The sequence below is a fragment of the Parambassis ranga genome, chromosome 22 (genome assembly GCF_900634625.1).
Source record: "Parambassis ranga chromosome 22, fParRan2.1, whole genome shotgun sequence".
Lineage (NCBI taxonomy): Eukaryota > Metazoa > Chordata > Actinopteri > Ambassidae > Parambassis > Parambassis ranga.
In genome coordinates this window covers 17642115-17669177 of record NC_041042.1, presented here as the reverse complement: position 1 = coordinate 17669177, position 27063 = coordinate 17642115, and the positions used below count along the sequence as shown (strand labels likewise).

The 27063-nt window shown below is 40.8% G+C and overlaps 1 protein-coding gene across 1 annotated transcript in view; it reads right to left on the bottom strand.

Annotated features, from left to right (window-relative positions):
* LOC114427535 (kinesin-like protein KIF6) overlaps nt 1-26730 on the bottom strand; it is a 44605-nt gene extending 17875 nt beyond the window's left edge. Inside the window, exons 1-13 of the mRNA XM_028395651.1 lie at nt 26595-26730; nt 25017-25126; nt 24039-24113; nt 20874-21021; nt 20685-20794; nt 18983-19112; nt 15136-15342; nt 14209-14352; nt 13961-14047; nt 9002-9105; nt 7678-7783; nt 5567-5714; nt 1122-1295 (exon numbers count right to left, since the gene is read on the bottom strand). Of these exons, the coding sequence (XP_028251452.1) occupies nt 1122-1295; nt 5567-5714; nt 7678-7783; nt 9002-9105; nt 13961-14047; nt 14209-14352; nt 15136-15342; nt 18983-19112; nt 20685-20794; nt 20874-21021; nt 24039-24113; nt 25017-25126; nt 26595-26654 (1603 nt within the window). The 5' untranslated portion in view covers nt 26655-26730. The remainder of the gene's footprint in view (nt 1-1121; nt 1296-5566; nt 5715-7677; nt 7784-9001; nt 9106-13960; nt 14048-14208; nt 14353-15135; nt 15343-18982; nt 19113-20684; nt 20795-20873; nt 21022-24038; nt 24114-25016; nt 25127-26594) is intronic.
* Between the last annotated feature and the right edge of the window lie 333 nt (nt 26731-27063).

The window sequence follows — 27063 nt, the reverse complement described above, 5'->3', positions numbered from 1 at the left end:
TCAGACGATCTCGGAGGTGAACCTGCTGGATGTGGAGGTCCTGGGCTGGTGTGGTTACTCGTGGTCTGCGGTTGTGAGGCCGGTTGGATGTACTGCCATATTCTCTGAAACGCCTTTGGAGACGGCTTATGGTGGAGAAATGAACATTCAATGCACAAGCAACAGATCTGGTTGACATTCCTGCTGTCAGCATGCCAATTGCACGCTCCCTCAATGCTTGTGGCATCTGTGGCATTTTGCTGTGAGACAAAACTGCACATTTCAGGGTGGCCCTTTATTGTGGGCAGTTTAAGGTACACCTGTGCACTAATCATGATGTCAGATCAGCATCTTGATGTGGCACACCTGTGAGGTGGGATGGATTATCTCAGCAAAGCAGAAGTGCTCACTATCACACATTTAGACAGATTTGTGAACAATGTTTGAGAGGAATGGTAATATTGTGTATCTGGAATGAAGTTTAGATCTTCAAGTCCATCTCATGAAACATGGGAGCAAAAACAAAAGTGTTGCGTTTATATTTTTGTTGAGTGTACATGTCGTATCTCACATACATATAGCCAAAGCAGGACTTTTTCTTTGGGGTTGGAAATAAATTCTGGTATTTCAAAAAATAGGGAACCATGGCCACTAGCTTTTAGTTTAGGGAAACATGTTTCTTGTAGTTCCCTTGAACAAACCTTCATGAGTGTGCCCTCACTACATTGCCATAAATTGCTAGGTTACACTAAAAACTTTCTGAGAATGTCTTGAAGAGACATGAAGAGCACAAAGACACAAATGCAGCACCACATGGTTTAAACATGCCCCGGTGTGTGCGTACAATCCCAATCACAGCAAACCCAGCATCTATGCGTGACAGACCGGAGGAAGACTCGATCCCAGTTAACACCCATATATGCTGTCACAGGTTGATGCACTCAATGAAATGTTAAAACTGCAAGTTGTGTTATGGGCTAATAATTCCGGGAAAAGACATTGCTATTGAGTTTTTTTTTTGTTTGCGCATTAAGCATCACAAACCAACGTGTCTATGGCTGATATCACACCAAAACAATATATGTATCAACAGCAGAGGACACCAAAATAAAACAAATTATAAAAAGAACCTTATAAGATACCTCTTTTTATATGCCGTATAGCTCGTCCTCCAAGATCTGAGATGGAATCCATGCGTCCTTCGTTTTTCATTGTGGAAACCCTGGCGTCACCCTGGCTGTTGGTGATATTAGCCAGCTGAGCAGCTGCATCCTGGGCCTTTGTTTTCTCCTTCTTTAACATCTTGACTAAAATACCTGTAGCACTGAGTTAAAGACCAAGGACTGGAGATTGTAGACACATATCAAACATCAGAAGTAGATATGTTCTTTGAATGTAACTGTGACACTATTCAGTAAAAGAGTTACATGATTTCCCGAACGATGGGGTACTGCTCAAAATCTGACCTTAGATGCTTTGGAAGGTGTCATGGTCTGGAATGAATCAGTGGACAAGAAGATGGAGCCAGAGAGGCTGCAGGGACCCTGCCAAGATTCCACTGCATCTTCTCCCACTCATGAGGCTGTATGTATGCGCTTGTCTATTTGAGACTAGTGTGACAAAGAGAACCTGAGTGGCTGGGAGGTGGAAACAGGAGGCTGCTTCATCACTTTGACGCATGTCACTTCACTACATAGAAAGTGACTAGCCTGAATCAGACCTGACATGTTAAGGTATACAACCACATTGAAACATTTTACTCTATAAAAATATTCATAGTTTCTGGCCTATGTGCCTGTTTTCCACATGTACTGTACGTGAAAGTGTGTCTGATGGCTTCATCACAACCCATAATTTAGAGTCATGCAACACATTAGTCGATTCTTCAAGAGCTTTCCCAATATGAGATTAACAGACTTCTATTTGTGGCCAGACTGTAACTGTGGTGGTCATCAGATAATCTGTGATGTTCGAAGAAAAAGAAAAAGAAAAGTAGTTGTCATTATTTTTGGATGATGAATGGACGTTATGTCTGATGGAGCTGGAGAAGTTAATTTATATTCCTGTCAGCCAACACAAAGGGGATGTCGGTGGGAACAATAACATGAAGGGAACCAAGTCTCCAATTACAGTTTCCAGTGAAACCAACCATGCGCTCTTCTCAAAACTGCCAGAATCTCAACCCGACACAATTCCAAATGACCTACCGAAGCCAAGCTTTACAGAAAAATATTTCTGTGGGTCCTATGTCATTGTTTCATTACTTCAGACTGCTGTTCACCAGGTTTTTCCATTATTGAGATCTCTGGCATCTAATATCTTCATTTATGCAGAACACTACCACAGAACTCTGGTATATGATGGCAGGGGGCTGGAGTGGGGTGTTACACATGGGACTGCTTCACATGCGATGCTCTCAAATGCGGTTTAGACTCAGCTCGTGATGTGATCTCCTTCTCATCCTTCATGTCATTTTCTATTATATTGTCCGATCAAACAAACATCACAGGAAATAAAGAAAATTTCCACAGCTATCAAATGTGCCATGTCACTCTCAAGGTTGCCACAAATTGCTCTAAGTTCAATGTACCACACAGGGTAAGAAGTACAAACTTTAGATTGCAGTTTATTAATATAAACAAGTTCAACCAGCAACTCCAGCTGGTTTTTGTGCCACAATTCTGTGTTGGATGATGATTCATTTTTCCAACAGTAAGATGTGCCAGCTCTTCTGTCCATGCAGCACCAATGATTAAATGTAGTATTTCCAATTAGTATAATTCAAAAACAGCCAAACATTTCCATTGTGCAAAAAAAGACCCATTTAGGCTAATTCATTCTTTCAGTCCCTATTTATATGCAAGGCACAACTATATATGCAAAACCAACTATAGTTAAGCTACACAGGTGACTCACAGCAACAAATCAACCGTCAAAACCAACAATTAAACCCTCCTAATTTCGACGACTCTGGCACCGGATGGCATATTTGCATATTCATGAACTCAATAATCAACAAAGTAATGATAATTACATAGTGTGTGCAGTTGTCTCATCAGACTTCAGTGTAAAAACAACTTTCACACCCTATTGGTCAGAAAAAACTTAACTAATATAGGAATGTGCTGGTCATGGGCAAATAATAAAACTTGTATGTAGAAAAGTAACAAATGCAATGGGTTAAAATAGTTAAAATATTAAACATGCAGTCAAGAATACACACTTTGAGTGAAGGTGACATAAATGATGTTGCTATTATTAATAGGGTTAATGTTGAAAATTTATTTTGAAGAAACTAACCTCCCTCTCATTTCAGGTGTCTTGTCTCCTCCCCCTGTGCTCCCTCTTTTGGCCGATTAGTGTCACCTGTCTCTAGTGTCTGTGTCTCACTGCACGCAACAACATTATAGTACACCATCTTTTTTAATTACTAACGTTTTAATATGAAGACATTTTGTTTTTAAAGGTCTACACAGGTTCCAGGTTGTTTCTCTATTATTGCATTAGTGGTGAATGTCTCATCACTCTAACTCGAGTTAGCTCTTAAGCATTACCAGGTGCCCTCACTCCCATGTATGGAAACATAAGTGAGTAGTAGTTAGGAATACATCCCTTTGTTTTACAAGGAACTCTCCCATAATTAAGCCTGTGAGCAAAGAGCTGGGTGTCAGTGGGGGACAGCAGGCAACCATGGCTCCGAGAAACTAAATTGGGTGGCTTATAGAGACAGGGTGTACAGGACGGTGATTAGCTAGCGGATACAAGTTTTAAATCTAGATAGTTATTAGAGCTCTGGCTGGAAATGATGTCACCCCTACAGGCATGGTCAACCCAGGCTATAGTGTTACACACTGCAGACAGACCACCCCGACTGAAGGATTGACAGTTTAGGCTATTGCAACTTTATATATAAACTCGATGGAAGGACGCAGAGGCAACGTGATCGGTAGAATGTCGGCGTTACGGCCCTTTCAACATGCACAAAAGCAATTTTAGCAATTACATTTACATCATGTGAAAAGGAGTGTATGACATTCAGAGAGGGAAAATCTACAAAGAGAGGAATTCACATTACACGTACATGGTCCAAGAAATACTACGCTGAAATATCTGCATGATAATATTCTATTTATTTTGGAGAGCTGAGGTTTTTCTGGCTAAATAATCAAGCAGAAATCTCCATTTTCCAACTAATGTGCTGTGATCTAATGACAGGCCACAGCAACAGGAGATGAGGGAAGAATAATCCTATAAAGCCATTAGAAATATCATATTCAAGCACAAACACCATAATTATGATTAATAATAATTATGATGAACTACAGTCATTAGACAGGAATCCATCTGAACATACTCTAAAACACAATTCTGTGTGTTTTTGTGGGTAACTGGTGATGAATGTATAACTACTTACACCTCATTATTTATGTGTATATAGAGGCGCTGTAATTCAACCACTCAATAACATATTTCCTTGATGATGATAATGATGATTTTACTATGACAGTAAGCAATTTTGAGGTAGGATGCAGACACATGTTTAATTTGAAACCCACTCCGGTCTATTTGTCAGCCCGTCCTCACCAGGAAAATGTAACGTAAGGTTGATATTTCAATCCATGAAAATGAATCGTGTGTGTATTTCTCCAGCTTCATCACAATGTTGGGGATGGGTAGTGATGAGCCAGCCAAAAATGGCCGGTGTGTGTTACTGTTGGTCTTAAGACAGACGTTATTGTCATTCAGATATACAACCAGTGGATATGGAAAGAAATTTCGTTGCACAGACCAAACAAAAGTGAGTAGTGGGATTTTGTATATTTTAAGATGATTGTAACCTAAACCCTTTAGGCTGTTTTTAATGCCTAACCTTAACCTGGAGTTTTATACCAAATACAACCATAATTAACAACTAAAAACTATAATTAAACTTTACCACAGGTGAAAACTAAACAGCTCACAGTGTCAGGTGTTTGAACCACCTATCCTCATATCTGGCAGATGTACAGTATAACCTACCTTTTTCTGCAGCTAACCTTACCATTGAACATGGATCCAGAGTCAGTCTCCACTGAACTGAGCCACCAGTGGGTGTATTGAATGAATGAATGAATCATTTTTATTTTTGGTATTATACAACGCAGTATAATTAATTGTGAGTACTTTTACTTTTTAAAGTAAGTACTTCCATAAGTAGGATTGTTGATGTAGCACTTCTACTTTTACTTAAGTATATATTTTGCTGGGTAATTGGACTTCAAGCTTCAGTAACTCCTCCACCACTGCCTATGCATCATGGAGACGATCACTGTAACACTGGGGTGCGATCAAGTTCTAAAGCAAAACACAAACCGAAAGCTCTTAAGAAGCCTGAGGTAAAACCTCTCAAAGAAATCCTCACATTTGTGCTATGCTAGTATCATCCTTATGGGAGTTTACACCCAAAGGCTCTGTGCACCTAACCCCACCTTTAGTGTGTACAATGCATTTTAGCCCAACCCAGATTACAAACTGTGAAGCATCACCTTGACCGGTGTGCTCAACTCCTGGACACCTAGTGTTACCGTCTGTACATATCAAAGGATACTGATCTCATTATCCCGCTGCTTCAGCATCTCCTTTAATTTGGCCACTTGACTGTCATCTTGGATTTCTTCCACCCTTGCTTTTGCTGCTGGTGACTCTTTCCCATCACCACAGCTGTTTCTTCCACCTTGTTTATCCAGAATCATCATCTGCCAAAACAAAAAACAACATAAAAGATACTGCTGAATATAAAAATATACATTTGTATAAACAATCAAATAGCCTATCCTGATACACTCACTCAATTATGTTATTCCTTTATATGATGTAATCAAACTTCTCTTCTGTGACTGTGACTTTCCATGTGTAAGCCTGTGGCTTTCCATGACCTAAATTTGTTGCTTTGGTGCTCTTTTAAGTTCTACAAGAGACAGAAGCCCACTTTCAGCTGCCTTTGGGTTTGCTTTTAAGAAAAAACCTACACTATAAACAAACATCTAATGCCCTACAAACTGGAAAATACATTGTGGTAACATCCATGGAAAGTAATGCTCTTCTAAATTCCATGATGGTCCCTAAACATTAATGAAATGTCTTTTTCCTGCCTGCAGTATAACTAACATTTTAATGATAGTCCAGGTTTAAAGACAGGTGGGAAACATGTTAAAGGATTAGACTTTTTCCACATGGAGAAGACACTGTAGGAGAGAAAGGTACAGAAGAGGGGTGAGGCGTGTTTCATTTTCAATTTTATGACATAATTTCAGCTTAACACTGGGGTCACACGGGTCGCAGTGATGAAAAGATGAAGTGCTGAAACATCACTGACATGGATAGAAGAGCTAACCGGCATTTAAAACAAAGAGGGATGAAACTAAATTCAAACCAGACAAATTCCGACAGGATCAGTGGAGTGTGACTAGGGTGATGCTCAGAGGAATGTAAACTGCACAGGAGATAGAGTTTGCGGATCATAACAAACTGTAGGAGAGATAAACAGACATTTAAGTGGGATCTGGAACTGCTTCTGGTGGCTGCTCCAAATCCAACCAAACCAGAGCCCAGGAACAGCGTGCACACCACGCTGTTTTCCCTTCTGCCCATTAGCAGCACCGGACCATCGACTGCTGTTTGAGAGATGATGAATGAGTAATATCTAAACTGATCTGCCTTTCTCCAAAAACAACCACCTTTAGGATTTATGTTTTGTTTTTGTTTTTACCAACATTCTGCACACGAAATGGAAGTGCGAAGTTTTTCCATGGCAGCCCCCACTGACAAACTGAGTTGAGAGCCAAACCAAAATAATGCCCAGGGCCCTGAAACTATAAAAATTCACATGGAACACAAACATGACTTTTTTTACGCAACAATTGCAGTAAGCACCGATATGGTTATTTTAGTCTGAGCATTAACTATTAAATACTGTATGTAATTCTTTATGACCCAGAATTTATGGATTAGACACGCACACATGGTTTAATATTCTACCCAAATGTATTTACCACGATGCGCACATAAAGTCCATATATCTACTAAGGAAATGGCCTATCTTAGTTAGGAACTGCCAATACAGCAACGGCCAGGGCATACCAAGCTTTAAAGTCATTTTCACAGATGGATAAAAATACTTCAAGCTTAGCAATGTATTGTTTTTTTTTCTACTGCCGATATTGTGATTTTTTTTTATCTTTCAATTTTATTATTCAGTTTAGAAATGTGAAAAATATGCAACAAATCTTCAAAGTCTTTCTTTTCTATAGTAAATTCTTGTGAGGATCAGGTCAAACACAGACATTAGGGAGGCCATGTCAACATTACACCTTGTATCTAATTAGATGACAAATAACTAAGAAACAGCACGTCTATCTTTAAGTCAGGCTGTGGGAAACCCAGCCCCATTCTACACAAGCTACATACATTTTTAATGACTCTTTCTATTTGGGATGTGATGATTAGCTATTCCAATAAAAAAATGAAGGTGATACATTTACAAACAATCTAATAAGACAGTAAGTGCCAACATTTACAGTAAAGCATCTCTCTGAGGAAGACAGTAGGGGGAGCTATTTAGGAGAAGTGATCGCCAGGTGGGCACTGTTGCACTGAAGCATGGAGGGATCAGAGAAAGACATATTTGTTGACTGTAACATCAAACCTGGGTGTTATTACCTTCAACAGGGAGAAACAGTGCTGGATTTTTCTCATGTCTGGTCCCAATGACAGAGTCACATCTGGATCAGGGACAGCTAGAAAAGCTTGGACTAGCCCTTCCAACCTAAACACACAGGCATAAACACACTTAGTGATTTCTTAATAATCCTACGTTACATTCCACCTCCTCCATCACACTTGCACAATAGACAATCAAGATCAATATTTGAGCAGGTTAAACATCTGTTCGTTTCACCTGGCCGGCCTGTTGATAAACCTTAATTAAACCATAGTCTAAACATTCATTCTTCAAGATCTGGAAGCGGCTGCTGGAAAAGACTAGGAGGCATCCAGACAGATCCAATGTAGGCACAACAATGTGCGGTTTTCCTATTATTACATGCTCAACAAAAAACACGGCAGGTTTACATGATGCAGGACAAACGTAGTGGTCTTGTTTCAGGGTCCTGTGAGACATTAGCGGTTTGTGTATAATATAATATATAAAGTTTTGGAGAATGCCCTTTGATAACATGTGAGAGAAAATAAAAAAACAGCTTTCAAACTGGTATGCCAAGATTTGAAAGTAGAATAAAAAATGAATCCAACTTGTGCTTGTATTTTATAAAACACAGTAAAATACTCTGGAAAGTCAAAAAGCAGCATGTTTTGGGGGATGTGGCAGTAAATAAACCTGGATATGTGCAATCAATCAGCATGGGGGGATGAGTCAAAGCAAATACTGGAGAGGAAACGGCAACAAAAAAAAATAAAAAAATTAGCATGTCCAGCGAATGTGGTCACAACAGACATCATTAAAGGTTCCCAGTGTGAGACTGACCACAAACAGGGGGAAATAATCACCCGGGTAAGAGAGGAAATCATAAAAAGGCCAACTAAAGAGGCCAAAGCACGGGAAATACATCAGCACAGGAATGGAGATCTGCCAGGGCCTCCATGGAACCTCTGGCCTGAACTCTGGCCCTGACTGCCTGGGTCCCTCTTACACTTGAGTATAAGAGCAGAAATAAAGCAGCGCTGGCTTGGACAGTCATGGGAAACTCTATTACATCTGGTTAAGCCTCAGTGAATGAAGCTTCAAATCAGCATCGATGCATAGCCAACAGCATGAGTTATGTAGGTACTTTAGGCAAACCCCAAACACTTATAAATCATGGGACATATTTCCCCAGGAATCTGTGGGTTTAAACATTACTAATACAATCTACAATTCAACTAAGATTTATACATACATACTGCACAAAAGTCCTTGCTCTCATAGTTTAACATCTGCATCACAATGATATGCTGACTGGATTAAAAGTATTAGATTGTGACATACTTCTGGATCTCCTCTGCAGTGAGCTGGTCATTTCTCTGCTCCCCCGTCACCATGGCCAGCTCTTCCTTTAATAACACCACCTCCCTTTTCAAACGTGTAATCATCTGAAACACACACACACACACACAAAAGCAGGGTTTTAGTTTCCCATGTGTGATCATACATGTGTAAAAATGGACACATTACCAAAGTACCAAACAAAAACAGCCAGCACAACCACGACGGAGGCTTTTTTTTTTTACTGCTGCCAAGTGATGAGACAACCCTACTGAAAAAGATCTTGTGGCTTATCTTGCGAAAGGATTTTGAGGACAAACTTAAATGGATCCAGACAAGTACAAAAATGCAGGAGGCAAAACATAAAGTAGCATTAAACAGCTATGGTGGCAAAAAAAAAGGAAAAATGGAACACATAAAACCTTCTGCTGCTGTCTGTCCACACGTGTTTGGTAAAGGCTTTCCACAGTGTGCCAACAGGCTGGTGCTGCTGTTACTAACCAATGTCCGGGTCTGGTTACACTGTATGTAAAAAAAGAAAACCCTCTCACCATGCCCAGACATAGCTTCTTAAATAGAACTCAGATAGCCAATTTTGGAAAGAAAAAAGAAAAAAGAAAGAAATACAGCAGCAGCAGGAATGTGCATTAATGTCAAAAATCCTGATTGATGAGAGATAATGTGACTAAACACATTTTGTGACTAAACACATGATTTGATAAACAAAAAAAGGCATATAAGAGATGAAAATGTCTCTACAAAGAGAGGGCAGTCTAAGAAGCTTCATGTCAATCCAGGACGGGATTAGTTAGCATCTTGCTAGCAGATACTCTGTGAGAACAACATTATTACAACTCTGGCTTTAATCATAATTATTTGACCAAAACAGATGTCCCATTACACAGAACGATTAAGTAGATGTTTCATGTTGTTATCTATAAAATAGAAATGTGAAGTTCTCTTTATCACTAACTGAGCCTCTCAAATTGATTTCTTTGATGTTCATGCAGCAGCATGAGCAAAACTGTTCAGACAGATTAAATCCTAAATCTCCTGGTCCACCCGAGGAGCAGGAGGTTAGAGGTCAGCCCACATATGCCCTTGATGTGATGCTGTGCATTTACAAGTAGCGTGCCAGCAGTTTTTTTTCCCCCTCTCTAATCCTATGTTTATGTAAAAACATAGTACAAAAATATCTGATCACAGCAGGTTTTAGTATGAGGCGAATGCAACCTTAAACAACATGTAACGTTTTTCACTGTGCCATTATAATAAGGAAGAAAGAAACTGCATCTCCACTTTCTGCTTCCATAGGATTTGATTGTGAGCTGCAGCAGGTGCTGCTGATGATCAGTCCTTGATGAACTGATCATCAGCAGCAAATCCTATGGATTTCAAACAGACGTTTGGGCAGTTTGCTGCTCTGAAACATTCAGGTGTGTGTGAGAGAGAAAGACATAAACAATGGTGTTAGAGAAGCAACTGTAGCTGCACATCAATCTGCAAAGAATTATAAAACCATTTCAAACTATTTGGAGTTCAACTTTGTGAGAAAGATTATTCACAAGTGGAAAACATTCTAGACAGCTGTCAATCTTCACAGGAGTGGACGTCCTGGATAATTCACCCCAAGATCAGACCATGCAATCTGTCTGGCAGTACATCAGAATGACTGAAAAATAAATGAATCAAGGTTTTGGAATGGTCTAGTCAAAGTCCAGACCTCAACTGAAACACTGCGGTGGGACTTTAAGAGGTCCATTCATAAGTGAATGCCCCAAAACCTCAATGAACTGAAACAATGCTGTGAAGAAGAATGGATCAAACTTCCTACACAACAATGTGAGAGACTGATAAAGTCATACAAGAAACCATCACTTTAAGTTATAGCTGCTTTAGGTCTATCTACAAGCTATTGAATCATTGGGCACTTTGTTTTTTGCCTTGTGGCTTCATTTTTGCTAAACAAATAATAGTACAGTAAAAAAACTGTTGTTCAATCAATGATTTTGACTTAAAACTAATTAAAACAGGGCCACATACAGACAAGGTAAAAAATAAGGATGTTAAAAAGTCATTTAAACATTCGCCAAATCCGTTCAAAAAGTAGGAGATCCACAGTCTACAGCTAAACACAGACATGTAATTTCATGTTCATGGTAGGGAAAATGGGGCACAAACCAAAATCAGTGGATTGTATAATTATTGAAAGGAAGCCAGACCAGTTGTCATAAAAATCCTGCTTAAATGACACCATGCAATGGCACATAAACCCAACTAAAAAGACAAGTGGCTATTGTTCTTTTTGTCACATTCTCATAAATATCACCATTTAAAAAAAAAGGCAGACTGGCTGGAACTGCGCTGGCGGCAAAGAGCAAATACAGCAGAAAAACAGCATCTGTGTGTAATAGTCACACAAGAACATTCCTGACACAAACTTGCTAAAAAGCCAAAGGTCAGTATGAAGTAAATCAAGGTCAAAGGTCAGACTGTGTGATCTAACACTAGCGCAGCGTTGCCTTTTCCAGCAGAAACATGGTCTTCTCGGAAAGCCAGAGAATGTCAGGCAGTCAGATACTGTCAACGCAAGATGCTCCTGAGAAGAAGCAGACCTGTTGTGTGGTTTTGGGAATGTGCCACTTAGCGAAACGAAGCGTTTGCCCTTAATCCACCCCCGTATCGTATGTTTTAACTTTGAATATGATAGCCGCCAGGAGCCGCTCCCTTGTATCTTTTTTTTTTTGTGTGTGTTTTTTTTGGAAGCCTTGGTCTGATGTAATTCTCCCAGCTGCATCCTCAGATGCTGACCACCACTTGTTGGTCAGCGGATTTGTGCATGCTATTTCAGAGCGCCAAGCCCACACTGGTACCACAGTGCCACGGCAGGCTTCCATACACTCTGAATTAAAAAAACAAAACAAAAAAAACTGACTCAGACCATGTGACTGATGATGTCAGCAAATCTCCTATGGAAATCCATGTCAGTGTGGAGACTGAGCATACATATATCACTGCTGACAAACACACAGAATATTGTAAATACCATGCATCCTGTAAACTGTGAGCACTGCAGTATAACCACAGGTTACACTTTAAATGCACATGTACAATATAATGTACAATGCCACTCACAAACATGCTGCAATTATGGGGCCTCTTTTTATGATGGGAGAGTGGGCATAGTTTCCCATTACCCCTAAACATAGGCTAGGCTTTTAACCTGCACAACAAAATGATAACACATGGCCTGTGTTCCAGTTATGGCACTGCTTAGCAAAGAAAGGGACTCCACTAGCTCCCAATCTTAGATGCTTTGAGGGACCCAAAGAAAGCAGCTAACTGCTGGAATGTTCACACCCGCTTCTTAAACATGTCTCTCTGGTTGGTGATAATCAGGCTTCTGTTTGATTCACAGGTATGCACTAACCAGAGCGGCAGCCTTTGAATTTCACTATAAGTTAGGTGAAAATCCAACAATTTAACAATCTCCCCTGATGAATGCAGGCCATGATTAGCCTGGATTAAATGAAGCAGTAACCCTGACCTTAGTGCTCTGTGAGCCAGCCTTATATGGTGCGGCGGTCACTGCTGTGGCTGACTTCATTATGATCACAGGTCATTTTCAACACCTCATTCTTTCTCTGTCCACGAGAGACTTGTTAAATGTTTTGTCTGGTCTGGCTGGTTTCCTGCTGCTCAGGCTTAATGCATGCTTAATGCAAATGCATTTAGTAGCCTGTAGGCTACAGTAAAGACAGTGTGTGGTCTAGGTGATGCAAAATATAACAGTGGAAAGCAAACTAATCAATTACCACATTTGCCAGCAAGTCTAATACACGGCCATGCCTTTAGAAAAACCCTCACTGTCACCTCAAACCACAATAAATGACATCATTCTAATCTGCACACTATGCTGCTGCTGGCTTTCCTTTTTTTGTCTTCTGAAATCCAGGGAGAGACAGGAGCAATTACTAAATAAGAAACACACTAAAAATCCATAAACAGAGACAAGAAGTTTGCCCATGGAGTTTGGATTTGCCTGCAGCTGTAACTGTGCCGGACCCAGTTGGGAGCAGCCAGACACTGTCACAATTACTGAGTCGGCCGCAGACTCTCTTAAAAATACCTCTGTAGGGTTTGCAAGTGGCCAGCCAAAGACTCAGTAGCAGTAATACAGTAGCAGTTGAGCTGGGTGGGAGCAGAGGAAGTGAATATAGCTGTGATGACTTACAGTGTGTACCCCGCTAGGCCCTTTTAACAGCTAGCATGTCTGCTTCCTGAAGAACAACAATAAGGGGGAAAACGTGATACTGATAAGTATAAAGCAGAGGGTTACACACAAGTGTGGGTTTTTTTCTAGTCTTGTCTGGCGTTCTCTCAAAGTCACTAAAATAAATGTAACCATACTAAATAAAATTACTGAGCGTAAACAGACTCTGTCCTCAGCTCTACATGTGGGCCGGAACTGCTCCGTGTGACCACATGCATGCAGTTTGTGCTTCTTTGCATGAATGTGTGTAAAGACATATAGTCTCCAGCTGGATGGATTCTCATGTGCCTGTGAGATTCTGGGACAAAATATGCCAAAACAGGACTGGAATACTGTAAACAGATGCAGAAAAAGAACAAACACAGGACATAGCAAGCAGTCTAAATATCACAGTACAGCCGGGTGTCCATGTGCTGAAGGTAAAAAAGCTGCTTCTGGAAAATATAATTCTGGTGCTGGAAACCTAAAGAGGACACTTAAGCGCATGATGGGTTACACTTCGTTACATTTAGAAGCTGGATTCTCACTGCACTTCATTCTCTGATCAATGTTAAGGTCTGGAAGCTATGAGGAGGGTCTGGCTGTAATAAAACAGCACATTAAGTCATGCTTCTGTGGCATGGCTGTGTGGCTGAGCTTTGGTATTTTGTAGTGAGTGGTGAAGCACTGTGAGTGTCTGGCTGGCTCACCAGGGCAGGATCCAGTTCTTCATTCAATATCGCCTCATTCTTGATGAGAGCCACACGCTGAGCGAAGCGGCACGTAGAGATGGATTCCTGAGGAAAAACCATTTAGAACAATATGTCAGCGTTTCCCTTCATTGCACGACAGAGAAAACAAATGCTCCTTATTACTTTACAATAAAAATTTTTCTGGGCAGAATATTGTAATATTCCTTTCTGGCAGAGATACGTCCTCTTTGTGTGTCCATCCTTACATCAATGTTCCAATTGTCGACTGCCATAGTGGCGATCATGGTGGTCATGCAGTTGCCTCCGAGGCCGTCCCTCAGCACAGATGTTAACATGGAGTTTCTATAAGGAATATGGGAGCGGTTCTTCTCCGACAGCGCGATGATCACCTACAGAAGAAAGCAATGAAAACAAGACCTGCACAAGTCCAAGCTTTGGACACACTAGAGCATTTTAAATTAGTTTAAAATGTTTTTTAGTAACATTTTGCAAACTATTATGTATATTCTCCAACAGCATCCTGATCACCTAAAATTCATTTGAAACACTCTACAGGGAGTCCCTTCATCAACTTTTTGTTTGCTCAAAAACACAATAAGCTGAAACCATTCTAAACACAACTTTAACACTCCCATCAGAAAAGTCCTTCCATTCCTATGACAATATCATCCAATCAAGTTCACAAAGACTAGAGCCAGGAATCTGACACCAATGCTGTCTTGGTTCTACCAGTTCTCCTTTTCTCACTCAGTAGTGGATTCTTGGTGGTTCAGTCATGAAGGGCTGAATCCGACAGTTTCCTATAAACAGTTGATGTAGAGTTGGTCCCTGACAAACACTGATGTCAAATGAGGTGGAGGTGCTGATTTCTAAAGTAACTCAAACAAACCTGGATATTACTTTCATTATTTGGTCCTCATGGTAGCCTGTGTTAATTTTGGTAATAGTTTAGCAATTTACTGTGCCTTAAAATTATGATGGCCATTCCTCTGCACTTTGTTGAGTAGTTTTTGCCATAATGTGGAATAGTACAGTTGTTGAATAGGGTTACACGAATGGTGCAACCACCAGGAGCAAAGTAGGGTTAAGTGTGTTGTTCAGTAAATGTTTCTCAAGTAAATCAAGGTTTTCTGACATAAATCAAATTATGATTAAAGTCAGGCAGTCTCTACCTGTTCTAAGTAGTGAAGGGACAGGTTGATGAACTTGGCTTCAGTGAGCAGCTGCCCATTCAGACCAGTCTTGCTAACTCTATCCGATCCAGCCAGGTCCACCAGGTGAAGCTTGGATCTGCGCACTGTGGCCGAGCCTGGCTCGCGCCTGCATAGGTGCACTGTAAAAATACAGTGGGAACGAGTGGACGCCTGGTTCATGGGAGTCTGCGAAAGACAAAAAGAGTTATGTTTGTGTGAGAGTATTCCGAATTCTAAAACACACATGGTGGAAACAAAAAAAAGGTTCATTTTTCTTTCTCTGTGGTATTTCCCATATTCAAACAACAGAAAACACGTTTCCTTTGATTCTTGTTTTTCCTTGCTCCCAGTGGTTTGGAGATCAAAGCAGCACCATGTGTAACCGATGAGCGGTAAACACATGGTGGTGGCTTTTACAAAAGCTAAGGCTGCTTTTCAGATGGTCAGTGAAACGGCAGAAGTCAGGTTGAGACCAGGAGGAGACAAATATAGAACATGAGTCACTCTGAACAAACAAGTTTTATTAACTAGAAAAGGATGGGTTACTCATGATACCCACACTGAGAGAGTAAACACAGGAAATGGACATTTACTGAAATATTACTGAGCATCAGCACTTCTATGTATTTTGTTCGTGGCATTGGAACCAAAAACAGAGGGTAGTGGTTGTAAATAGCAGCATTTAATTAAAATAGAAGGGTTGCCCTGATGATAAATGTGTAGTACATCTCGACTTGGATTAGCTTCTTATTGTGAATGAGATTCCTGGAACAGCCATTGAGCAAAGATACAGACATGACTCACTTTTTCTCTCTGCTTAAAAACATCATCATGGACACACTTAGGCCATTCATGCCACAAAGGTGCTCTGACCCTAGCATGTTGTTGGCGTGAATGTGCCAACACTTGCTTGTTAGGGTCTTGACAGCTTATGACAGATCTTTCACTATCTTAACCCACTGCTGTCATCTCTTTCCTCAGTCCAAATTCCCTTCACTCCGCACATATAGGCTCTCCCTTAAAGTAATATGAGGTGGTCCTTGTTGGCCAGGGATGACAAATATAGTGCAGGTGTGCTACTTGTGTAGATTTGAATACTTTTCAAACTAAACTATTGTGTGTATGTCAGCTTTTCAACTATACAACTCACAATAAATCACTTTCTCACTTTAGAAAGCAAACACGATCTGTAGACGGTAACTTAAGGAAACATGACCTTGCTAATGTGATGAATTCCACCTGTACAGTTGGAGACAGAAATATTAGCATGTCGTATGAAAATATGGTGCAGAACAAGACTGGCAGAGGTAATGGCAGAGGCAACGAAAAAAAAGAAAAGTGAGAGATGTGTCTAAAGAGCCTACAACAACTGCCATAACACTGGTGAATAAAGCAGTATAAAAGTATGCTAGGGAAAGATTACACATACTGGACGTGTGCCATTTAGACAGATGAAACAAAATTAGAGCTCTTTGTTGCCTTTGATTGGAGACAGGAGAGGTGTATAAGAAGAACAAGGTTCCGACAGTCAAACACAATGGTGGCAGTATTAAGCTTTCTAAATAAAACTAGTATGTCCAAAGAAATAACACTGAAAGTGGATAGTTAAAAGGGACTGGATGGTCAGACTATGCAGTATGCATGGAGCACCTGGAATGCAAGCAATTTTCCCCTGGGATTAATAAACTATTTCTGATTCTGATGCTATGGGAGCACTTCCCTGTAGGAACAGGGAGGAGGGTCAGAAATTAGAGATGGTTATGGGAGATAACATGATCCAGACAGCAAAGGAGTGAATCAAAGACACAGCCTGGGTTATCTTTGAGACAAGTCTCTGACTATCCTTTAGTGTCCCATGCAAGACTCAGACTGAAGTCCTATTAAAAATCTATGGAGACTTGAAAATGGCAGTGACAAGAACTCCCACCAGATCTGATCTAAATGAGCAGGACATGTCACAAGGAAGGGAATCAACTGCCAATCTATGTCATGCAACTTGTTTACAGATCTGAGAGGAAACAAAGGTGTAACTGTAGCCATAGGCTTCTTTAAAGGGCCTACATTTAAGTTTTTAACAGTACACACCTTATTGGTTATTGAATGTTGATGGATGAGGAAAGGTGGTGTATAGTGGAATAGTACTGAAAATCTCACGACAGTTAAAAGTCTTCATGTGAAGCTGCCTATAGATAAGAAATGACTGTTGGCTCTTATCTCTGAGTGTCATTGTGTTCTTTTTTTTCCAAGACTTTTATCAGGACTGAGCACCGAGGGACGGTTTGGCTAAGTTTGGTTGGACAAAAGATTAAGTCAGCAGAAAAGTACAGGCAGGGGCACATCAAGTAGTGCCGAGGATACGGTCCACACAGGGGCATCAAATATGTCTTAGCTGTGGAAAAAAAACATTGAGACAATGTAACTTCGCTGGAGTCATTTCCTCTCCTGTGTAGTAAAGTGACCTCATGTTGATCTTACAGGGACCACACACTGACCACATGCAGTGGATCAGCAGAAAGAGGCAATCTGCTGCTACAAACTGTGAAACACTAAGAGACTTCCAATTCAAAACTTTAACAATGAAGTTTGACTTCGGGCTTTGCTTTCGTGTCTGAGGCAGGTAGAAGAGGGGGAAATGGTTGGTGCATCTCTGCTTGGTGCATCCATGTATCCAAGCAGAGGCGCAAAGACAAGATCTGAGAAATGTTTCCTGATGAAGTTCAAGCAAGGGTGAGAAGTTGAAAAGGTTTATTTTATTTCCTATCCAATAAAACTGTGGAGGGGACTGCCATGTCTCAAAGCTAGTGAGCTCATGTTCTGCTGAGTGTGCTGTGAATGGATGGAGTCAACTTTTATCCTTATGGGAGCAAGAGAAGAAAGAGATCATTGCTGCTGACTTTATTGGAAGTCTAGGTGGAGCAAGGGCTTCTGGGATGATTCTGGCAGTGATAAATTCACCATGTTGACGGCTCTTTGTTTGCTTTAGCCTCAAGAGAGAATTTGTTGTGCTGAAGAGTCATCAAAAGTCAAGTGTGGGTGGGCTCACTGGGCTTCACTGTGTAACCCCATCAGTGTTTGAAAATGTAACATCCAAGAACATGTTTTCATTGAAATATCCCAAAGGTTTTACAGCAGACACTGGGAGCGCTGGGTGCAAAACAACTGCAATATTGTTTTGGTGAAGAGCTAGGTTCAGCGCAGTTACTTACATTGCAATAGATGTGTACTAAATCCCTTTCAGAGCTGCAGAGAATTTCCATCTTGAATCCCACAACTACCATATTTCTGCACTGGTTTTGTTTCATGGAAGATTCCAGCCACATCAAACGCTGACGTACATACTCGTCAAAAAATGAAAAGCTAGTCTCTGGTTTAAATGTGATTATCCAGTTCACTTTTACTGTCTGTTATTTACTTAAAAAACAAGCAACAAGAGTAAACAAGGTGAGATCAGCCCTGTGCTCCAAACCTCAGGTTACAACCCAATAGCTGACCCACCACATATCTCATCAGCGTGTGGAGCCTGGGTGACTGAGTGTAGAAAAAAAACACCACAACATAAACAGAAATTACAGAGAGAATGCTTGGTTTTACAGGGAAAACGTGGTAAAAGGGACCACAGGGGACCAAAATAATATTTTAGAAGGGTCTTAAGGTACCTTTTAGAATAGATATTGCATTTGTGGATAAAAAAATGCCCTTCATGCCACTTATCCTGGGAGTGGTCAGTGGTATTTCTGCTTGCTGTCAACAATCCTTACTAAGAATGCTGCATGGTGACTGAGTGAAAAAGTGGAAGTCACTTCATGCATGCTTTTTTTTTTCTTACCTCTGCAATCATTCGATTAGTGTCACCTAGGAAGAGCAGGTTCAGGGCCTCTTCCTCGTTCGCTGACTGCTGCAGAGACAGGTTCCTGAGATGGATGTTCTGGTCTGGATCCTCCATGATCATTACTTTTCTAAAGAAAAAAAAATACAATGTGAGGGTGGTATGGTGATGAAGCGGCTCCTGGTTCAGATCTGGCTGGGGTCTTTCTGTGTGAAATTCTCCCCATGCCTGCGTAGGTTTTCTCTGGGTACTCCAGCTTCCTCCTACATCCATGACATGGATTATAGGTTAATAAGGGACACTATTGAGCTACTATTGTGAGTGTGTAAGTAACCCACTTCATGACACTGTAGTATAGGACAAACATTAAAGAATTAAAATAAACAAGTATGCCAGTGATGTCATCTCTCTCCCTCCCATCGCCTTGGTGCTGCTCAGCTCTAAATATAAGCAAACCACATGTGTAGGACTGTGTGGGTTTGATACGTGCTTTGTCTATCTGGGAGGTTTGTAACATGATAACAGACAGAATTTGCTTTTACAAACAAATAGGTGATTGGTCTGTACCCACACCAGGCACTCTGTCATACAGCCTGCTGTAACACATGGGGCTGAAATTACTACTATCATCTTGATTTCCATCCACCAGGGTTGTGACAGCACAGCTACTGGACTGACATGTGAAAGAGGGTGGAATGACTGGAGAAAACATGCTGATAATTATGTTGTACACATGTAGGTAATTGAGTTGGTTTGATAAAACCAAAACTTGTGATTAGACTGTTTGTCCTGGTTATTTTTACAAAACACACACAATGTAAAACATTGAATGGGGAGAAGGGGTGCTATAAGCAGTATAAAAGCAGAGAGAAGCAGACCAGTCAAAGAGAGAAATTTGTCAGGGCCACAGCTTCTCCTTGAATCAGCAAGTGTGGCTACAGCATGGTTAACAACGGGCACTGTCTATTTCCAGAAGACTGTGATTTGTGGGTATCTAAACCTTGAGCTGGATCCTCTGTGAAAGGAGCGAAGAAACTTAAATGGAACTGGTACATGAAAATATAGGACAAACACCAAAATGATGCACAAAGGCGATGTCGCGCCTACTTTAGTACAAGTTTGACAAAAAGAGACAAGGAAAGGAAAAAAAAAGATCATAGACAGACAGAGCCCACACAGATGGAATTTATAATTACACACTAAAAGGATGGACTGTCCGAAAGAATTAGCAAAAAAGACAAACGAGGAATCAGCAGGGAAAAGAGGTACAAGGACACAAAAAAAGCTGAACTGGCTACACTGACTGGCCACAAGAAACCATTTCTCCACATGACCCTCTTGCTCTCCACTCAAGTGGTTGGGTCTGCCACCAGGTTGACCGCATCCATTGCTGTCCCACAGTCTCATTATGTCAGTTGGCAGGTCGTAGTGGGTTGGTAAATACTACAGTCTCCATATTTCACCACACAGTAACTCCCAGCCAGGCTGAAAAATGGCTGAATATGACTTGACTAAAAACCACAAGTGTTTAGGAGAATAATGAACTTAGTGGTCATTGGTCTTTGCAGCTTTAAAATAAATGAAACAATCATTTAAGAGTGCATAAGTTCAAGGTGTAGTACACACCAAATTGAACTGGTTGACATTTTTTGGGAGTAAAAAAGTGTAGAGAACGCTGAGGAAACAAAAAAAGAACACTGACGGTAGATCCTCCAGGCGAGATGCTTCATGTTGTGAATCCAGTAGGTCATATCCCATCTCATTGTAGATTTCCAGGTAGGAGATGTGTGTGGTATAAACTGTGCTGCTATCCTAAAAAAAAAAAAATAACAACACATCGTCTAAAATTGAACTGCATGCATTTTCCTCTCGGTGTTTATGTCATGCTGACCTGGCTGAAGCGTTCATACAGGTAGGAGAGGGTGCGAGGAATAATCCCACGATCGCTGTAACGCTCTGGCCCTCCGGTGATGGTGAAGGTCTTCCCACTGCCCGTTTGGCCGTATGCAAATATGGTGCCATTATAGCCATCCAATACACTGCACAGACACACACACCATAGACACTCATCTTTATAACATTTTTAGGGAAATTATTCATTCTGATAACTGAAATATTTTGTTAATATAACATTTAACAGTACCTTTAACCTTTCACAATAAAAGTGTCTGTAAACTGATATTGTAGAGATAAGCTCATTTGGGTTTTATGATTTGTCATGTTGTAAATGTTATGGTGATATATCACGTATTTTTACATAAAGCCTGAGAGCCGCCCTGTAAAACTGCAAGAGACTGTCAAGTGTATTCCTAAGTAGACACAAAGAGTCAGTCAATTGAATCTGACAATTTAAATCCACAGAAAGGGATGTCAGGGAGCAAAGAGCTGCAATGGCGACAGAGTTCTGCCGGTGAGGAAGGAATGTCTCGTGACACGAAGCCCACTCAACTACTCAGGGTCCGGTAAATTTTGGTCTGGCTCAGAGCCGTTCTTCAGCATGTGTACATGGCAGTGGAAACCAGTGGTATCTAGTTCTGTTTGAATGAAATGAGCTTCCAATATAAGGTACATTATATAGGCATTAAAAAAAACTCTGTTTTGTAGTCTTGGAAACAAACCAGCAAGTAATAGTAAAATGACAGAGAGGCCTCTGACACATGAGCTCGGATCAAAGGTGTGGATACATTTTGTGTTCTCTGACTTGCCAGTTGCAAGGAAAATGATATCTTTACACTATATTTTTCGAGATGAATTATAAACAAACTTAAGCCTTTCACTTATTCTAATAGAATTGCCGACCCAGTATTTGAGCAGCGTGTGGGTTTCCTTTCCTGTGAGCTGTTCAATTCCACACCCTGTATAAGACGGGTGGAAGGAAAAAAAAAAAAACGCATGTCAGTATATATAAAACACCACGTCCACTCATGAAAATGGTGGTTGGTGAGGCTGACTTGGACAGCCATTGGGCATCCATTTAATCTAGGGTGAGTCATAGCAGTGATTGGCAGCGGGCAGAAAAGACACAGGCTCAGTGTTTAGCTTAATGTCAGTACTAATGATGCGGCCTGGGCGCTGCCATTGAGGCTTGGGCGTTTCCCAATGCTTGTTCCTGTTTACACCTCAGCTTTCCTGGAGATTGGCAACTCTTCCTGTATAAGATCCTTGTTCTTCCTGATGTTTTTATAAGAAGCTGTATGTTCAATCTTTTGAGGCATTACTGTTAAGAATGAAGCTGAACAGACCACCATCCCTCTTTCAACTCCGGCTACAGGTTTCACAGCCTTATGAAATGGGATTACAAAGCAGATAGATGGTTTGCTTTGCCAGGCCAACATCATTACACTGGCTCTTCCTCTCTAGAGCTATTAATGCTGGTTTGTTTTGAAACTACTGTGTTGGAGTTAAAATGACTGGTTTCAGTTACACCACAGCAGAGACAGAGACTTGTGTGCAAGTAAACGAGTTAGAGCTTTTGGCTGAACTTGAAGTGTGCCAAGTATGACAGAGTACCAACCAAAACAACAACCTGACAGTTATTGCTAGTTGAGAGGATAGGCGTCTGTGCGCATAGTGCGGTGACAGCAAAACTGCCTCAATTCAAAGTGACTTCTAACTAAAAGTGTCTCCAAAACTGCACGGCCTTGACAACTGTCCAGGCTAAATTGCCTTTCATGATACCTGTCAATACTCTCTCTAGGATGGCTATTGGACTATAGCTCTGGTCATCTTTGGAGGCAACATTTTGGGGTTTAACAGTTAAATTATCCAAGTACTATCCAGGCCAAGCACGGCTTAGCTTCCGAAAAACGGACATCCTCAGGGTGGTGTGCTGTGCAAGCCACTTTAGCCACAAAGGGAGCAACTGAATTGAACAGGTTTAAACTTGGAGGAATTATCACCATGTGCTAATAAGCATTGTGCAGAGGGGGGAAGGAAGTGACAGTGGACTAAGAAATGTCTGATGGAGGAGACAGATTTGTCATGGCTATACAGGGTGGCTTGTGTCCTCCAGACTGTCTAGACATTATACTAATATCAAAGACCAAAAAGACGCCAAGCTTAAATTGATATGCTAAAACATATGGCCTGATTGTGACTGCAACATTTTAACCTGATGTTTACCATCTGCCACAACAAAGGGAGAACTGTTGAAGGTTGGCTGAAGAGGGCAACCTAATACCCAAGTCAGTCAGTGACTCAGGTTAAATACACTCTTGTCCTTAGTCAAGCGATCCAGACATCTCACTGTGTTGTTTATATGTCTCTTAATAGCAAAGATAATTCAAAGCACTTGTAGGAATCCACAAATAGCCCTCATTGTTGTGACTAAAAAGACTGGGTGGAATGCTGGAGGAGACGGCGGGGGCTAAACTGAGCCAGGAGGATGACGTTTGGCAAGGAGAAGGAGAGGAAGATCCTTGTTCGACACAACAACAAAGCAACCAACATTTGATCATAGGAAATTAAAGGAAATCTAATTATACTATTATTCTTATTTTTGAAAGGCTATGCTGTATCGATGATTGATAAAAACACAACAAATCAAACCAATCTGATGACCATATCAATAATAAACCATGATTAACATTTACAAACAAGCCAAAGTTAACACTTATTCTAGTAAATTGAATAGAGTGTATATGGTGATATGCGTCATTGACCAGGTAAGTCTAATAATGTGGTTCTCTGTCATACATGACAACTGACACAACAACAATCCAAATGAATGAACAACTATACTATAGGCCTATGTTGTGGCTTTGAAACCATTCTCACACTCATGATGGCACAGTGTGCCATCCCGCCTGCCAGCTCAGTCCACTTAGTGGTTTTAGTATGTAATGCATGCCAAAAATCACAGACACCCTCCATTTCCATCTTAAAGAAAGCTGAGCTTTACTGACTTCCTGTCAACAAGGCTGGCTGAGCCTGTGTGGCCTGACCTCAGCACAAAGGATGGACACTGCCGAGCACAGGTGATCAGTCAGTTGTAGTTTGGTGGCAAAGTGTTTGGAATAAACTACCTATTGTTCATACAGTGTGAGTAAGAGGTTACCTGTCTGCAACTGGTTTGGCTATGTTTTCAAATATGTCTTCTTGTTTGACTGCTTGATCGAACACTTTCTGGAACCTGAAGAGAAGAAGAAAGATGGTACGACTATGACACATACAGGAAAACACAACAGGACATCGGACTCTTTATAAATCTCATTACCATAACATAGGGTAAAGACATATACTACTGGTTTATCTGAAACACCCAAGGCTCAGCACTGTTACCCACAGCAGATCTGAATAAGCACAAAAGGCAGCAAGTATTTAATTTCCCAAGTGGATGAGGAGGAGTTCAGTCATTCTGTTTTCTAAAGCGGGACTCTCAAACCATCATGTTTTATCCCACAGAAAAGATGAGAGAGATGTGAGAGGAATCCGCCCATTAAAGCTGTTAAATGTGGAGATTTTATTTCTATAAGGGCACGAGGGAACCTCCACAGGCTATTATAAGACTGTGTGGTTTTTAAGGGTTCTCGGTGTCCACTGCTGTCTGACTCCCTAACTGTGAATTTAGGGCTTGGAAGCGTGGCACGGGCCCTGCCCAGAGGGTATATAAGGCAGCAGTTCTCACTACCAGCATTAAACAGATGGTCTGGCTCTTCACTGACAGAACTGGTGGATGAATCATTCATGGGAAACGTTTTTTTTAATGCAACCCAAGGGCTTAAATTCTATATGTTGTTTTTATAGTTTTGCCAATCTTGGACATATGGGCCTTTAGATATCATTTAGATCAAGAGCAGATAAGGTCATCTGCCATATTTTTGGTGGCCATTTGCATGCATTTAAACATACAGCTAAATTTACTAGTGTTAAACAGACACAACAGATGACAGCATGAAGGTATCTTTCTCAATAAAATGAATGAATTATATAATTAATGAAATGCTCTTGCTGCTTTTATGAGACGAAGTTGCAATAAGAGTGCCATTTTTAGTACAACATATAACAGGGGTATGGGGATTCTGTGTTACTCTACCTGAATTTGTAGCGCTCTCTCTTGTTATTAACAAAGCCATCAGCCAAGTCCCTGGGTACCACAAACTCCAAAGTACCACCTGCCGACTCCTCATTGTCCACAGAGTACACCTGAGGGAGCCAGAGACAACATTACACTTATTCCAGTGTGGAGAATAAAAATCCTCCTGGATACTACAATGTTTATTATCACAGGACAAATCTGGTAGCTTAGGTTTGTATGGTGTTTTGTTATGGGTTATAATAAATGCTGTCCAATGTAAACATAAAAGCTATACATCAAAGGCTGCAAAGATGGATTATATATGATATATTTATCCAGTGGAAAGCAACAGAACTAAGCAGGTAATCACGATCAGTGTACAATAAAGGCAAGTTCTGTGAATTCAACCCTGATAACAAAAGCTAAAGCCGTGCCTCGGGGGAGAGCAGGAAAACTGCAGAGCATTAAACCACTGAGCTCTACAACATAAAGTGAGGTTGGCTGGGTCAGTCTAAACACCCCCACCCTCTGTTTCTACGCTTCAGCATATGTTCTGGCATATGTTTCTAATGGACACTGATGTAATTACAGTTCCTCGGGGCTTTAGGAATAAAAGATAAGACCTAAATGATTGGATTGTTTTTCACTGTCAACCTGCCTGCAGTATTGCCTTCTGACTACCGCTGTTTTTCGTCTTCTCACGGACATGAGCTGAACCTCAAAAAGGGCCCCGAGGAGATGACTGTGCTCATTTCATTTCAGTAGATATTGTCAGCTGAGGCTAAAAGTGCCACAGAAACCCGTAAGGTAATGTGATTATGTTTTCCATCAGCTTCTGTGCTCAGAACATTAATACATTAGTAGGGGCTTTTCTGAGGGGAATGAACTTACAGACTCCACCTGAGGGTCCAGTAGGAAGAGGCTTCAAAGAATAGCAAGTAAACATGAGTCCACGTTTTACATTATTGCAAAATGAATGTTGGTATTTGCCACGGTCTTATGCCATGTTGCGTTTAGCTGGGTCAGTGTCCTGATACCATTATACCTCCTGATTTTGTTGCAACCGCTTTAATCTGCCCCCTAAAATAAAATATATTGACTCAACATTGTTTTTTTTCAGTAAAATCATTACAAACAAATACTTGCAGCCAATATACACATTTTATTTTGATCATTCTTTCCTTCCTGAATGTTTAGTATCTCTCCTGTATGGACTAACTTCTTTACAGTATATTTACAAGTCATAGCAGGAAAAGAACGTGTGTAATTAAAAACGTTAATTTAAAGCCTTCATTCCGTTCAGGCGTGTCAGTTCCAGGGCCCTGATACGCTACATTCTTGTTCACTTGAGTGATTTATTTTGACACTTGATGGAAGGCAGCCACCATAAATGTCAAAGTTACAGCTGTTCTTCTCCCACGCTAAAAATTAAACAACTACCTTTGTCTCTCGATACAATATCGAACTAAGTTAGGACAATTACGTTTAAAGGACAGTACACCAGCAGGTTATGAGTTAGCTAACACTAGCTAACATAAACAAACATGTATTATTAGCCTACTTCTGCTTAACTAAATGTGGAGCGTTAAAACTTACCGCCGTGTTTTTCTTGGTGGGTCTAATGCGGCCAAATATCTGTATAGTGCGTTTCACCATTTTCAATTCAAAAGAAAAAGAAAAAAGAAGCTGTTCAGTCTGGTTTGTTTTCCTTGCAGCTGGTTAGCTCGCAGGCTAACATTAGCATTAATGTCAGCGCAATGGCGGCCACTGTTGTCTCTGGTTGCTAGGCGATGGTGAACAGAGATCGTCTATGCTTTGAAGATGATCACTCGACCCGAAGAGCGGGTGCTTCTCTCCTTTCCGCCAGCCTGACGGTATGACTCAGAGGCAGCACAGAGGTGTGTGTGTGTGTGTGTGTGTGTGTGTGTGCCATGAAATCCAGTGCTATTTTGTTCTGATGATTGTGCTTCTCTACAAAGGTCACTAAAGGTTCAATGACTCATTTAGTGAGCATATTGACAAAAGCGTATTTAACACAATAGGCACTCCCAGCACATAAGAGTGT